Source organism: Spea bombifrons, chromosome 6 (assembly GCF_027358695.1).
Source record: "Spea bombifrons isolate aSpeBom1 chromosome 6, aSpeBom1.2.pri, whole genome shotgun sequence".
Classification (NCBI taxonomy): Eukaryota; Metazoa; Chordata; class Amphibia; order Anura; family Pelobatidae; genus Spea; species Spea bombifrons.
Genome location: NC_071092.1, coordinates 34,074,196 through 34,091,649, shown reverse-complemented (window position 1 = coordinate 34,091,649; position 17,454 = coordinate 34,074,196). Strand labels below are relative to the sequence as shown.

The 17,454-nt window shown below is 37.0% G+C and overlaps 1 protein-coding gene across 4 annotated transcripts in view; it reads left to right on the top strand.

Annotated features, from left to right (window-relative positions):
* Window positions 1–12,731, top strand: part of TGFBR3 (transforming growth factor beta receptor 3) — an 81,722-nt gene extending 68,991 nt beyond the window's left edge. For 2 of the 4 annotated variants that reach the window (XM_053470245.1, XM_053470242.1), the window contains 3 exons: window positions 1,353–1,460; window positions 7,159–7,197; window positions 12,246–12,731. In XM_053470245.1, the coding sequence (XP_053326220.1) occupies window positions 1,353–1,460; window positions 7,159–7,197; window positions 12,246–12,364 (266 nt within the window). In that variant the 3' untranslated portion in view covers window positions 12,365–12,731. The remainder of the gene's footprint in view (window positions 1–1,352; window positions 1,461–7,158; window positions 7,198–12,245) is intronic. The other 2 variants (XM_053470243.1, XM_053470244.1) reach the window with 2 other exon arrangements.
* Window positions 12,732–17,454: the final 4,723 nt, after the last annotated feature.

Sequence of the window (17,454 nt, the reverse complement as noted above, 5' to 3'; positions counted from 1 at the left end):
TTAAAAACAAAAATCATCATTTAAGTAAAGCGAGGAAACATTATCAAGTCCCAATAATTAGATATATTATACAAGTAGATTTATTACACACACGTGACATAGTGAGCCACAAAAGCTCTCTAAGGCAAGCACTCCTATAAAAGATACTAAATAGAATAGATTTCTTTTGCGTTTGTATAATGCCTCTATAGTATTCAGTAACTAAAAATCTGTTCTCAATCTACCAGCCTCTCTACCTACCTCTATGTAGTCCAATCTCTCTTCTCCAACTCTGAAATGTACCCCCTCTTCTGTCATGTAGAGCGGCAGAAAAGAAACACAATGCTTTACAGATATTTTATTGATGGTATAGTGTTAAGTGGAACATTAACCAGGGATAAGTTTTAAGGACGACTTTAGTATTTTCCAATGCTATCATGAACTTTGCAGAATGTCATATCATATGTCTGGCCCAATGGTCACCAACTGGATGGCCGCGTAACTGATCATTCCCTTCCCGCAACCAAAAATCTAAGCTATTTTTGGTATGCCCTTTTCTGTGCTATGCATTAAGGTGCTTTACGTTATTTTTCCTGCACATCGTCCCTATTAAGATCTTTCCAATTCCTATTGTAATGCTCCTTTGCTACACGCTGTATTATTAGAATGAAGCGGATATGCCTTATTTAAAAAGAATAAATACCTTAAGGGTTTGAAATGAATAGGACCGTATTCCTGTGTACCGATACAGGGTGTCTCTGTGACTTTTCTAAGTGGAGGAAATGTTGTATTTTTTAGTCTTGGGTTAATTTCAAACATTTACAGTTTTGCCAGATTTGGAGAACAATGGATTCTATTTCTGTGATTTCTGTCCTTCGCCTGACATCACTTATGCTCTGAGCGGTTCCGTTCTCCACCTACAAATGGGAATGAGGCCAAATAGGTCTCATAGGTTACAAAATAAAATTGGCTGGAATGGCGGTACACATGTAAGAATAAGTGATATTTCCTTAAATCTTAGTAATACTGTCAGTGCCGCATTAAACTCCCATTGCAGTTAAGTGCTTCTGTAAGGAATCATTCTTCATCAACCCGAACTGCCTACAATTTTTTTCAAAGCCTCTCCTTTCTAACATCTACGTGGGAAGGTTTTTGTACCCAGGGCATGTTGATCCTTTAAGAAAAACACAGATAGACATTAGTGCGGAAACTGTGATTTATTGGCAACCCTATAAAAAAAAATAAAAAAATAAAAAGAACAACTATTTCATTGTGAAAACCTCTGATGTACAGCCAGTGTAAATCCTTATGAAAATATAGTTTAAAAAAGTTCCTTTTTACTAAAAATCTTTTTCTTTTCTTTTTTTTAACAGCAGTTTTCTACGGCTTAGACACGCCAACAGTTGTAATAATTGCGTTTGCAGCATTTATAATCGGAGCATTGTTAACAGGAGCCTTGTGGTACATCTATTCTCATACAGGTATGTCTTATTATTATTATTATTATTTTATATAGTGCCGTCAAATTCCGTAGCGCTGTACAATGGGTGGACAGGACATAACAATTTGACTTACAGAAACAAGAGGTGAGGAGGGCCCTGCTCAAACCAGCTTACGTCTTATTCAAAAACTGTAATATTTTAATATTTAACACATTATCATTGACATCGATGATTATCATTGACATGGCTTTTTGGGTTTGGAAGTCCTGGACATGGAAAACAACTTTCAGGGTTCAGGTATAGAGCAAAGCCTTTATTTTTTACATATACAGCTGCATTTACAGAAACAGAGAAATAAATGTACCCTACATTACTTGTGTATTTAGTGTGTACAACTTTATAGCGTGACCGGCAAAGGAGAGCCGCTTGTCTTTCACTGTCTAACAATGCTTCCGTGTGGCCATTTGAAGCAGCGTGGACACGTTTATTGGCAGCAGAATAGATTGGGGGTTTAAATGACAGGAGAAGTTTAATAATTGAGGACTAAAATGCGATAAAATATGAATGGGTGGCATTCAAGAATTCGACAAGCGGGGGAAACATGATATTGGGAGGCAACAGGTTGCCGATTCAGTAAGCGAATCCTTTAAAAAATGACACACACTATGGCAAGTTTACAACTTCGCAAATAAATACAAAACCAGTATAGCAAAAACCAAAAGCAAATCTCTAAAAATATCACTATATTATATTATAGTAGTAGTATTTGTTCCAAACCGTGCATGGATTCAGTGTCACAATTTCACGGTTGATTTAGAAGTTGATGTACTGGGCTGATTTCACTGCAAATAAAGCATAAACTGGATTTTACATATTAATTCCTCTCCCACAAAGACAGCTGCAAACGTTAATTGGAACGAAAGGCCTTTAGCTGCCCTTTTCATTCGTATCGTGTACGGTCTTGCACCAAATCTCTACATTATTATTTGTCTGTATTGGAATATTATATGGACATAAGTGCTCATAAACATGCTGGTCCGTACCAAATATCTGCTCGTACTCTGGCCAATCACAGCTACAGTTTTTAATGCCAAGACTTGGATATGTAGACTTTCGACCAGACCAGAATAAACAAAGAAACAAAAATTGTGTCCTATATGCATTCCATAATCCAGCAAGAAAATCTACCTCTTGTGGTTTCGAGTGCTTCATCATTCATAAAGCACTTGAATTATTTTACACCACAAATTATTTCCCTCTGATATTATTCATGACATATTGGAACAAATTGTGTATTGATTCTTCCAGTGTTTTTTATTGGCAGTGTCAACTAGTAGGGGAATTACAAAGGAATATGTTAAAGTAATGATGGTGATCCTCAGTTAAAATTTGTAGACATGGGAAGTTTCACAGGCTGATGCCTCCAAACCGTTCTATGTTTTGGAAAATTAGTTTTCAGATATTGAGATATATATACTAGCCCCAATTTAAAATACTTTTTTTAGAGTGGTTTCATATCATGGATGTCATGCTCTCAGCCAGCTCAGACAATGAACGTTTTCTTCTAGAGATACGCATTCAACAAATTGATGATTTACTAAGGTGCCGCATATCTCCCAAATATTCTTAGTTTGTTATGACCGAGTCAAATACAATCCTAGTTGTAGAAGATCATTTCTAACAAATCAGCCCCCCCCATCCATCTCTTGTAAGCCCATACAAACCACAACAGCAAAGCAGTACTCATGTGGTTTGCTACGTCAAGGGAGTATGTGAGGTAGCCTGGGCTATGTTTTATGTTCTTCAGGAAACTAAAATTTGACCGTTCTATAACTTTGACCTACGAAAGCTTGTTGGGATTTAATAGCAGAGTTTGGTTTGCTGAAGGCTTCTAATTCTCTGATTGCATGAAAATGTACATTAGTAGAACTTCTCTTTGCACCACATCACTGCCTCGGGATCTTAAATTACGCATTATGTTACAAACCAAAAGTGAGTGCTTACATTTATAACATTTGACATTTTAGAGAGCGTTTATAATGAGCCAATGATGTTCACGGCAATGCCAATTTATTGAGATACTCACAATTAGGCATGCATATGAAAAGAAAATACTTGGAAATGTATTCAGAAACCCAAAGAATTGAGTTTCAACTCACTAACTTCACCATAATCCAACCTCAGTGAGTAACGAGCCACCCACCAGGTTTAACCATTTGTTTGCTTTTGTATATTCCCAATTCACTACATATATTGCAAAGTATGGTATATATACTTACCAAAACTGCCTTTTATTTATAGTAATGCTCCTTGCAATGCAAGATATTTTCTGCAGGACAGTTGATTTATAATGAAAATGTACATTAGTGGAATTTCTCTTTACTGAATACGGCAATATTTGTGATGAGAACTGTATCTGCCAATATACGTAGTCATTCTAACTTTAGCGGGACTACAATACACCTCTTACATTGCTAGTTAATTTTACTCTTCATTAATTTAATGTTTCGGCATCTCTAATGTTCCATTGCACAGAATTTGGTAATTCCCTTGATATTCAACTAAAGGCTGAGACATATTATCTATTATGCTTATTAATTCTGAAGCAGTCCAAAATATTACACTTTATAATTGCCTGTTGTAACTCTATGAATTGTTGCCAGTGCATTTCCAGACTTAGATGTTTGTACAGACATCTGGATGTTCATCACCGGATAGGGCTCCTTGGTCATCGTTGTTTCCATAATACGCTGATTAGAATTGGGTGGACTCGTGAAATGCCATCACAGTGTAGAAAAGGAGAAAAATATCCTTTTTAGTTTCTGCACATTTAAGTAGTTTGACAACTTAAGTTCTGGGACATTTGGCTTTTTGATAATACTGCTATATTAATGTTTTGATCACAGTTTGTAATGTAGACTTGTATATTTATTTTCTAATTTAAATAACTGTGTGTTATAAGGAAAGCTTGCACTACCAGAGATTTAATCTTCACCTACTCTAGGCATGTTTTAGGACACAAATGTTTTTACCAAGTTTAGTTTAAATAGCCATGAATACTTTTATACATTCATATATACGTTATTCATATAGATGCTTTACATATATTATAGCTAGTGTTGTAAAAAGAAGCGAGTGAACTATGCGGATAAGGTTGTTGGGCAAACGTTAGCAAACAGTATATTTTGTTTGTATTTGCAGATGGCAGCTGCTTCATTAATGACATAAACTAGAATGATGTTCTTGCAGCTGATGGGTGGTGTTTCCGCACATATTTAAAGCTGTTGTGGTGCGTGACTCATTGCTTTAGGTACAGGCCCAGTCAGAGATTTATACTGTAATCGAGCAAATTGTTAAGTCATAAAAAAAATTGTTTTACTTTTTAAATTACTTCAAGATAATCTACCCTTAAATATTGGCGATGAGAGTAAACAAGACCACTTTGCAATATACTACCTGAATGATAAGAATGTAGATATCTCTATACATATAAAGCCCATGTCAGCATTGGTCATTCCAAGTGGGACATAAAGCCAGCATCCAATCGTAGTTAATTTGCATCACTATGATTGGACCTTGTCCCACTTTGTGTTTCAGTTCCCACTCTCCGCACTGCAAAGGATTGGTAGGGTCTTTGAGGGAGTTGGATAAATATGGAGTCTAGCAGGAAAGGGTACTGCTCAAAGAGTAATTCATATTCCTGTGTCAAATGTGTGCCCCTCGTAGTGGATACAGTATGACTGTAACATAGTACCGCCCCTCCATGGGCTGTTTGTGTTTATTAAGGCCCCAATATACAACTGCCTCCATCACAGTCTGTGTTAACCCACCCACCTGGTACCCTAGTACCCATGAGCCAGCCTTACACCCCATTAAGTGCCCCTTCTATCTGAACAATCCCATGACTACCCCATTATATATAATATTTTATTATTATATTATAATCCTTGCAACCTCCCCCAGCTCTGAGGAGTGTTTCTATGAGAAACCCTCTGCAGGACCACTTGTGTTTCGTACTCACAGATTGATGGCATTCTTTTCCCCATGGGCAGTAGGTTACAAATCATAAACACTCTCAAAAGCACCAACGGGGCACAAATCCCCTCCCTTGATGAGGCATTAGTGTTTGCCTTACTGATGCACAAAAAAAAATAGATTTTTGCCCCTTGGAGCCGTTGGTGTCCATAATTTTTATGCTACTGTCCATGAAAAAATGAAAAGCACTTGGTATGATTTATTCAATATCCTCAGAGCGTCGCCTTACAACATACCTAATTCTTCATAAAATATTGGCCTTGGAAACAAGCCAATAAACACATGTACCTTGTGGCAAAGCATTTGCTTACTTGTAATCTATCCACCAAAGAATGTGTCAAAAATCTGAGTATACTTATGTAACAGAAATAGTTTCTAAAGGACATTGTGAAGTTTTTGTGCTATAATGTTGTATTGGGAAGCTTTTTTAGGTACGTTCAAAGTTTAAAAACAAGATCTGTGTACAAAGAACCGTCTAGCCTCAGATATTGATCACTATAAGTAGAATTAACTGCCTGCAGACGCCCATTACACATAGTTTGTAGAGTCGGGAGAGGACAGCTATCCAGAATAGTGTTGATGAACTCCCTTCACCAGTTGGAATACTCTTAGCCAGACATGCAAAAGGAACAATAACACCTCCGTACTTGGTTTCATCTTTGTTATCCAGACACTCACAGTGACCTTCAGTGCAAATATAAAGTATTTCATAGTGTCTGAAGTGCAAATGATTTGGATGAGCTACGCAAAATGAAAGAACGGCATGTGGATTCGATCCAACTAGCATAAGGCTCACTAGATAACAAAACAAATTACCTAATATGCTTGGGTTTACTCTGCCAATTGGTACTTAAAATCAGCAAGAGGTAAAATGTCATGTTAACAAAGTTGAAACGCCAAAATTCCATTTTTTTGTGTGTTTTTTAGAATGTTTGTAAAGCTTTTAGTTGGCTAGTCTGGACAATAATTAAAAGAAAGTTAGCTTTTTATTGTGTTTAACAAAACAAATTGTCCATAAATTAACATAATTGTTCAATTTAGAGTAAGTTTTAATTTTCTCTCGCTATACATTATAAAATTATAGTTACGTGGTTTTACCCATTTCTTGCCGTCAAACACAATCTGAATTTTCATGGATCAACATTATCTAAGCTTAAATTAGATTGTTATAACCCTGACTGCCTGCAATTGCTAGAAATACATACTTTTTTTCTTTTTAGTTCTCTAGAACCACAGATCCACATCTTAACTGCCTCGTCAAACAAAACAAAAACCACAAACAAACTTACCATTAAGTCTGTTATCCTAGAGGATGTCCCTTTTAATCTGTAAAGTTCTATAGAAAAGAAAATCTCAAAACTAATCTTGTAAATGGTAATCCACAAATGGGTATTGTTTCTCCAAAGTCAATAATTTGTAATATCGTGTCTTCATAGCTGAGATCTTGCATTCCTTCAATTAATTTGCATGTTCCCACCCTAGCTTTTCTGGTAGTAAAACAAATAAAGGGTCATCTACTACCTTCATAATCAATGTGTATATAAACAATTCTTGGTAGGTTTCATTGTATTTTCTGTAGACTAGCATTTTATTAAATATATACAAATTAAAGGCACACTGAGGCATGTTAAATGCTTATTTATGTGTAAAAATAACTTGTGCCTTTAACATCATTAATTTTCTTCACTTTTATCATGTACAGGAGAACCACTTTTCTGTCGACTATCCAAGAGCATTTCAGGTAGATATGATGATGTTATTGGTCAAATTGGGTTTATGACCGTAGTGATTGTTGGCCAGCTAGCTTTCCTCATTAATAGTCAATCAGCGGTCTTCCTGGTGGGAGGTTGGGAGTAGCAGGGATTGAGTTTTGTGCACCACTTACTTCAGATAACAGAAACAAGTAAGATTGGATCCACCGAGGGAAAAGTTACCATGTTATTTAATTTTTGTATAAATGCTTTAATGTTATGTTATGCAGTCAGTGTTACTTTGTGAAATGTAGCGTCCAATGTCAACTCACATAGATTAGCTGCTGGCTACCAACCTTTAGTGGAGGGTGCACTCACACCCATCCTGACCTTCTCGTTACTCACAAGTACTATAGTGGGAAGTACTCCAAAACGTTCTGCTCTCAAAAGAACAGTGATAGTAATTTTTATAAAACATTATTATACTTGTGCCTGTGTAATATACATTGTGTCAGAAGTACCAAATAGATTAGGAATGCTTTGTAATGCATTGCTCTTCTCTCTAACAGTACATAAGTTAAGATAAAAGAGCTAATTGTGAAGAGCGGTATTTATTAAAATGAAGTAAACCAAAATACTTTAAAACAAAATTTTACAAAATGTGATGGCAGATAAGGGCCACTTGGTACATCTAATCTGCAATGCTCCTGTCTTCTGTAGAATACTTGAGTTCCCTCGCTTTATTATGTAATACCACACATGGCGAATGGCTCTGATGTGGATCGTACAAACAAACGAGCATCTCATTTTGTTCTGATGGAGTTTACTGGATGCTGCTATCACCGGAGTGATACCTCATCCAACAGAGCTATAATATAAGCATCGGTGATCCAAGGTTTAGAGAAGCTGCAATGCCTAAAGGTTTCTATTTAGAAACTTTTTTTGTGAATTTCTATATCTATCTATCTATCTATCTATCTCTGGTCTATAATCTGTTATTACATTAGTGCAGCTTCTCATCATTATAGCTTTATGTCTAGAGGGTGTATGGAAAGCAGTTCAGACACATTTCATCCATGTATGAATTTCGGAACATATCAGCCCTACACTGGCTTTATTAGTTTGCGGTGATGGATTTACTGTTCGTTTAAGCATAAAAGCGGTAACTTTTTAAGCTGGTAATGTTAACGCGTGTGTTTAATTTTGCGTAAGATGGCACTTCATCTGAAACTGAACAGACAACTCATTGATGGTAGCAAAATGAATATTGGCCTGGTGAGGCATCAGTTATCAGATTCATGTGACACTGTTTGGTACTAAGCAACATTTTCCAGAAGTCTGACACTATCCAGAACTTTTTATTGAAGCCGATTAAAATTAACTGACATGGCAACTAATCATATTTGGCAAATGGACCTAAAAGCAAACTTTCAGACTTCCTGGATAGGGAGTAACAGGAAAAATGCCAAAGTGTGAATAATAAAGTACACTCTGTCGCGTCCTGCTTGTTTACAAACCTTATAAGGGACATGCTCATCTTATTAGAGTAATGTCTGTAACGACACAGCTTGCTCTAAAGTGATAGAACGCGCGTACAGAGAATATGCCTGTAATCGTTAGTTCTCTATATATTCACTTCTGGAAAGTAACCCTAATATTTTAGCTGTTATCCATGATGTTAAGGTTTTATACAGCAAACTACAAACAGCATTATCCAAAAAATTACTTGTCTGTTTCTGCTGTTCATCCTTTAGGCATTCAGACAACAAGATTGTTGGTCCACCTTATGAACTACAAAAATATATTCATTAAAAGGCTTTAGAACATAGTATATGGGCAGCAAATGTGGACAGATTGTTCCCATACTGAATGAGGCATTCCTTCCTACTTATGTGCAAAAATAATTTTTGTTTATTGCAGGTTCTAACTAAATTTAGCGAGCGAAACGCGTTTATGTTCATGTTTCCTCTCTGGGCAATGTACCCCTGCTGTGTGCTATGCAGCCGGTTACACGCCTGCAATAAATAAAGTATTTTTGCACATCAAGGTGTTTTTAGCTTTTATTTTCCGGCTCCTGCAGAAGTCTCCTGCCTTTGTGTTGTGTCGATGTTGGTGAGATTCTCTGGAGACCTGAATGCTGCAGACTTTATTTCAATGTCTTCCTACATAGCCTCCCACCTTGTGCTGTGGGTACTGACCTAAGCAAAATTGGGCTTATATCCAATTTTTATGATTCAAGGCTTTGTTGGGTACATGGCTTCTTTTACTCGCCAGACCTGGCAAATCTCTGTTTGACCTGAAGTCTCCAGATTAGGCACAGATTGGTCATACCTACTCACCGCCCATTCACCACCCACTTCCCTTACTACACCCAGCTAATTTAAGGCTGATTGGTGCTAGCCTCATCTCCATGAGTGGCTAACCCTGGGCCACCATAAAGTCACTCCCCAGATGAGGGAACCCACCAGGTGGCCCACCCTTGGAAGTTCCTCCCCACCACCAAGGAAACATGCAAGGGAAGGATAAGAGCATTGCCTAATTTCTGCAGCGTGACCACAAACAGATGCTTAACCTGGAATTTAATGATAAACTTTGCTAGGGGTTGACTTTAGTAACCCGTGAAAAGATGCAGGAAAACCATCTGATAAATCTAATACTTTTTTTATTTTTATACAACACTTCCCTGATTTGTTTCTTTGTGGATGACTCTTACAGTGGTGTAATTGCTTGGTTTGTACAGTGGTTGACAGTAATGTTGTAATACGACCCTCCTGCAAAGAATCTCGGCCAGTTCTACATTCTGCTTTTTTGGCACAGATGTTGATGGGGCCTTAAAAGGGGAATGAGACTTGTAACCGTTCCTGTATTCAGATGGCAAAAACATCTTCCTATGCATTTTTTAAGGGGGCAATGTACTCACAGTCGTTCAGCACTGACGGGTCTAATGGTTTGTTATTAATTATCCTAACATCTTCCAGTACTTAGAAAAACTATATTAAAAACAGCCAGATAGAGGTTTCTTATCATGCTGCTGTCTCGGAAGTATGATGCAAAGTTTTTTTCAATGTGACCTTAGTGTCACAATAGAACAAAAAAATAAATAAAAAAAAATACATTTTAAGAGGTCCATAGGCATGCAACAGTTTGCAGAGTTTATATTCTGTTCCGAAGTCTGGATGTGGTACATGTTTAAGGCAGTCTGTACTGTATATGCTAACAACCATTGGAGCCGGTATAGTTCTAATGTTAGTGTTTGGCACTGAAACAGGGTTTCCCTTGTAAGTAAATTTGCTGACTTAATATAACCCTACTTTAATTACTATCAAGATATTTAAATAAGTACTTGTGTTAATGTTTTTGTTATAGTTTTGTAATTGTATATGAGGTTGTCATTGTTATACACACATGAAATCCTTATTTGCAAAGAAAACACTATTGTTGAGCAGTCTGACTTTATTGAAAATTATTATATTTTATCATATGTGTGGTTTCCAGACTTATGAATAAACATTGCAGAATAGGAATGTTCTCCTATCCAACTTTTCATTTCTTTTGTAAATATGTTTTCTCTCAACAAAAAACTAAACTAGTCACAATATATACCCCCAATACCATATACAGTAACAATACATAATCTGCTGGTGCTCCATAATACAAAATGCCCCCCCCTACAGTATCTGACTTGTACATATTTTTTGTGAGCATCTCTTAATATAACGGTTTCCTATAACATATTTATCAGTTGTGGAATTAAGCAGGTTTTTACCTTCCAGCCCATCAGGTGTACCCACTGAGATACACGTACCACAGGCTGTGTCTCATTCCGCTTGGGTAATGAATATAGACTGACCACTGTCTCCATGTATCTTGCTTCATTGATTAACAAGTGCTTCACACATTGAGGCTAGGAGCAGAGAACAGATGTTCTCTCTTTACCTATTGCACTTTTACTTGCAGGCAGCAGAGAATCCAATCTTTGTCACAGTCTGAAGTTAGACATAGAACTTCCAAGAGCCTGTGGTAACACCATTGTGGTATAGACGTTTGGCAAGGTTATGTGGAAATAAAACATCAGAGGACTGGCAGATGTTTACCGCCCATGTTAAATTGGAAATCCGGTCTTAAAGTTATGTTGTATGCTTCAGTAATGCAGTAGTACCCTTGATTGAGCTCCAAAATTCTGTGGCCCCATACATCAGTATTGCCAACACTGGGCCCCAAATTAGATCCCATATTGGGTAAAAAAGTATACCCCATCGGTGCAGTGAATCGAATTTGAGAGCCACTTTTTTAGCAGTCCTTTCTGCACCCAAGTGGTGGCAGCTCTGTTTCCAGGGCCAAACTGGCATAAGCACAGCTGGTTACATTGCCCACTTTAAGGCCAATGGCCAATAAACTAAAAATGTGCAGCAGTACACTACACCGTGTGAGAGGTCCTGTTGGGCGCTGGCCTGCTGTGCATTTGCCAATCTGGGCCTGGTAACTTGCATTAAATGCGTGTATTGCCTTAAGCCATTGAATGCGTGTTATATATTCACCTGTATCCAGATATGTAAAGAGGCACTTTGTAGAGCTATGTCTTACATGAGCACTAAATAACACTAAAACGTTTTACCATGTATAGAAAAACTGAATATGATTTGAGTCTCACACTGGGTCAACAGTATTGGAAACACATATGTCTTTGTTCAACATGAAATCTGTTAACAAATGCATGTTAAAGCTTGTTTTTAAATACTAATGTGATTAATGTCTGCTTCACAGTCAGGCAACTGATCAACGGGTTCTAATCCCAGGCAAACAGTTCTTGCGTTTTATTAATGAACATAGATTGTGTCTTTCACTGACGAGACGTACATTGCATACCAGGTGTCCCAGTTATCTCTCTTTAATAAATGCAGCCAAATATTTTACTTGCGTGTACCAACGGGAATAGGTTAAGTGTTGTATTTACACATATTTCATGGAAATGTTAAATGCCCAGTGGTTTGCTTCCCGACACTCTGTAAATGGCCTTTTTGATTCATTTGACTCTAAGCAACATGTGAAAACTAATCAGTAATATGTATTCTATATTTTTGTTTCTCAAAAATTTCAGGTGGTACAGCAGGAAGGCAACAGGTCCCCACATCCCCGCCGGCTTCAGAAAACAGCAGTGCAGCACACAGTATTGGCAGCACACAAAGCACACCCTGTTCTAGCAACAGTACTGCCTAACACAAGCCACAGGACGACTGAAGATCAACGTTAAGGGCAGAGGTTCAAAGTCACTGTTTGTTGACATTAGCTCTCTAAAGCTAGAAGGGAATCATTTGGTTCCTTTCTGAAAGGGAAAAAGGATCTCAGTGTAATATCTCCTGATTTATTTTTTTGGTGGAAGGCAGTTCTTTGGGCCTGTCCAAAGCCCGCCATGCCAAAAGAGTGGTAAAACTACTAATTATGCAGTGTACCGATCTGCAATACGAGTTTCTTAGCTCTCAATGTGAAGCGTATGCCAGTTTTAAAAATGCTGCTTTCATCCCGTTCAACCTGTATTCAGGCTCCATGGCTTTCTCTGTGTGTATATGTATATATGTGTATATATATATATCATATATATATATATATATATATATGAGTATATATGTATATACATATATATATATTTTTCTTTTCATATTTTTTTTAAAGAAGGGATTTGGTATGCGTTGGGCTACCATGGCAGCTGCAATACAGTGTTAAATTTTAGCCACTACAGAGCAGCACTTTTATTTTGTCTTTAAAGCTGTGTCCATAGTCTACATGCATCTGAAATACCTATTTGTGTTGATGACAATCTCTTGCAAATGACCAGCACAGCCCCAAGTTCTAACAGAACATCTGCCTGCCAGTATATTATGTCTTAATAGTAGTGTACAGGCAGGGCTCAATAGATTCATCTTTGCTTAATGTGTCTGCCTGCTGCACATGGAAAAACACTTTGTTGTCCAAGTGTCTGTTGGCAGGTGACGCTTTCTCCATTGTTGTGCTGGTGATCCAAAGTGAGTAGATAATCATCTCCACACATTATTCTATGGGATAATTTTTATTTTTATTTTTTAGAAGGGGAGGGGTTAATACTAGGGATGAGGCTGATATTATCTATTGCGGGGCAATGATTTACAGTCTCCAGGGTAAGTCTCGATGGAATGATTCTTACAGCTATTTAGATGATGTGTTTTAAACAAAGGGAATTGAATATTCATAAAGAAATTGATTTCCATATCAGCCATTTATCTCCCCACTAAATGTGTGGTGTCTGTTTTTGACACCACCCACTTCAATACACAGTATATATATATATATATATATATATATATATATAATCAAGATTGATACACAGTAGGGTCTTAAATAAAAGAAAAATAGAATTAGAGCCAGACTGAGGCTAAGCAATTGTTCCATGGATTTTATGCCATTTTCTAGGCTAGCCCACATTTCTATGACATCACACATTGGTTTCCTAGTCCAGCAGCCCCATGTACCACCCTTTGCCCTAGTACAATAATCTGCGAATGTACTATCTGTTGTTACTTTTATGGTGGGTACTATTCAGTATGTGTCAGGGTATATAAACAAGCCATGGTATGACATAAAATATTCCCACTTTTGTCTGCTTATCAGATGCTATTGTGCCTCACCACGCCTGTGTCCCTCGCTCATTTCGCTCTAAAGGTTTAGGTTTCTTTATCACACTCGCCATCCAAGCATAGTTGGCAGGTATGATTTATCTTGTGGCACACCTGAGAAATCTGGCACTTTATATTGTAGATCAGAGAACCCTTTCTGCCAAACTAAATGTTGGCTTTAAGTAATCTGTGTTGCACAACACCTAAGGAGTTAAATACGAGCAGCCGCTGCACTTCTGTTAAAAGTATCTTCTGTATAAACAACTGGATTCGCATCCCGCCTGTGGTCACAGGCTGTGCTGTAAAACCATGTGCTTTATTGAAGAATTTATAGGGTTTTTTTGTAATGGCTCTCTAGTTACTAAGCAGCATGTGTTTTGTTCTGTGGTATTTGGTCTGGTGCTGTACTGTCCTTTGGGGTGACGTTTGAAAAGACTCATCCGGTGTCTGTCATGCGAACACATGCTGTCTTAAAAGTAACTTGGGACAGGCTTCGCTGAGGGTAATTTCATTGAGGTCTGCAGTGGTTTAATACAACTGTATTTTCTGTTGCCAGGAATAGGAGATTGACCAAAATGTAAAGTCTTAGATTAATCATTTAGAGCATACAGAACTCCTATACTAAACCAAATATAAGGCCACCACGGAAATATGGAGTCTACAGAACAGATACAGCATGTGACCTCTTAGAGTTCTGGCTTCTAATACAGTGCCTGTCTATATCTTGTGTGGGCAACTGACCATACATGCTACCCCACACTATGACACGATACTTCAGCACATACCATGAAATATTCATACGGTGAACTTTTACATCACTTTCTGCACATTGAACTGGCTGGCTTCCAGTTTAATTTTGAAAGTAAAGAGATAAATGTACTTTAAATTACAAAATATATACATAGCATCACACTCATGATAGCAAGCTCCCAACACATTTGTCCTAATGAGTGTCATAGAAATAATAATGTACATCATACTAATATTGTATCTTTCATCATTTAAAATTCAAAACTCATGACCCATGTTTTTAAACCCATCCAGACACCTTTGCACTTAGGTGTCAGTATTTTGAATGGTTAGACATATACGAAATATATTTTTGAACAAGGCCAGCTGAATCAGCATGCTGTAAACCAGTGCCTGCAGGCGTAGACAGTCACTTGCCATGGCTTTCTTATACTCCAAGCAAATCTTCCTATACCCATCAGTTCTTGGCTCCTTGAGTTGTTGATGGCCTGACTAGGCTACTAAATTATATCTAATTTAGGGCCAGGTGAGGAGCCTGTATAGAAAGTGTAGCCAGCGGCAATTTCAAAATATTCAGGTAGTGCGGAATACCAAAGAATCATGTTGAAGTACGGAACCAGCCAAATGGGTGTTGGCCACCCATTCTCTGTACTGGTTGTGCCTTTGGGACACCTCAAATCTAAATCCACCCGTTGCACTAACCCTCCTAATTTTGTCCCATGGCTGTGTGAGAATTACAGCTAAAATTACGGCATGATAATTGGTGAGGTTAAAGAAGTGTCGGCTTGCTGCTTTTGAAGGTTGTGTTCTAAGCTTATGCGCAGGGTTAGAAGAGGAAAAATAAATAATTTTCATGGGGAGAACAAATAGTGGTTGTTCCCATGTATATCCCGAAGTTCAATATAAGCTACCTGTGTGTTGGACAATTATGTGCTTTGCCTTAGTTGCAAATGAATGTATTTTACAAGCTTAATCTTTGTACAAAAAAGGGAAAAAATCTTTAAAATGTCTTCAAAGAAGACAAGAGACTTTACTATTCTCATAGCTATATTTTATTACAGTATATATAAAGATTATATTTAAATGTTTTAAGATAAAAGTTACTCTATAAGATTGTCTTTTTTATTATCATTTCAATTACTGTGAATTTTTATGCCCCCTTTTGTAAATTCTCTGCACCCCAACACAATCCATCTCATAACTGGTATTCTCAAAAGTCGAGAGTTTAATTATGAGCTGGACTAAAGACAAAAATTGTAAACACTTTAAATGTATATTTTCAGAGAGAATGTTTGTTCTATCAATAATTGTGCTTATTAAGATTATATATATATATAAAACAGTATCTACAAATGTATATTTACAGTTTAAAAACAAAAGAAAAATGTAATTCATACTTTATCCAAAATGTATATGGGAGGTCACATTCAATTTATTGGCATATACTGTATAGAAAGCTTGTATGTGTAAGATTACTATACTAAGTTAAATCTAAGCAATTCAAATGTGTTTATTGTAAATTCATATAAATGTGTTTAATATATATGTATGTTCAGCTGTCAGATGCCGCCAAGTTATGTATACATCTCATTTGATGTCCTTTAGAATGGAGTGGTACCAATTAGCAGAATAAAAAATATTTAAAGTCAAAAATTGAAATAATTAGCTTTGAGCAGCAGTACTAGAACATACAAAGATGTTCCCTCTTGCACAAATATATATAGTTTCAGGCTTTATGGTGTTTTTGCTCTTGGTTACATTGCAGTCTGGATACCTTTGAAACAGAAACAGGTTATTTAATGATACCTTATGACATCTACCATCAGTCACTTAAAGTATGAGATTTGTTCCACAAACTCTAGGAGTTTGAAGGCCACTTGTGATCTCATCATCTCCAGATGAACGAAGACTTCTAGGTCACTTGCACAACAAAGTCCTATATGTAGAATAGAATAATTATGCTTTACATACACTGATATTCTTGGCATAGTTAAATCTTTCTGCTGAGAATCATGTTGTTTGAAATTGTGCTCCCTCCCAGCATGATTTTTTTTTTATTATTATTATTTTAGTGTTTGTCTTTGAAGCATATTGAAGGTTGAATGCATAGACTAATCTGAGATTCCAACAAGTTAGTGCCTCCAAATTCTTGACTGCATCTCCTTCCTCTATACTAACCCATTTAGGCTACCCACACCAGGTCTAGGTTAGCCTACATCCATGCAAGACCCTGGCAAGGTATGCGCTTTACTTACGTAATTGTATAGAAAAAAGGAACCCAATAATAGCATAGGTAATGTTATCTAATAGTTCAAGTCTTACCCTTTTAGATAACAACATTTTTTATTTGTTTGGCAATTTGTATGTTTAGTGTTTGCAGCTCCATATAAACAAGCACAGCACATAGATCTGTGGTCAGACAATAAATACACTATTCTGATGTTACTTATGGACAGTTGTGTGAAAAAGAAAGTACACTCTCTTTGAATTTTATGGTTTTACATATCAGGACATAACCATCATCTGTTCATTATCAGGTCTAAACATTAGGTAAATACAACCTCAGACGAACAACAACACATGACCTATTATACCTTTTCATGGTGTAGTCTACAAAAAGAAAGCCAAAATGGAGAAGCCATGTGTGAAGTACACCTTAGCTCGTGGAGGAATTTTGACCCACTCTTCTTTACAACATTGCTTCAGTTCATTGAGGTGTGCATTTGTTTATGCACAGCTCTCTTAAGATCCCGCAACAGCATTGCAATTGGGTTGAGGTCTGACTGGGCCATTGCAAAACCTTGATTCTTTTCCTTTTTTTAAGCCAATCTGTTGGAGATTTGCTAGTGTGCTTGGGATCATTGTCCTGCTGCATGACCCAGTTTTGGCCAAGCTTTAGCTGTCAGACAG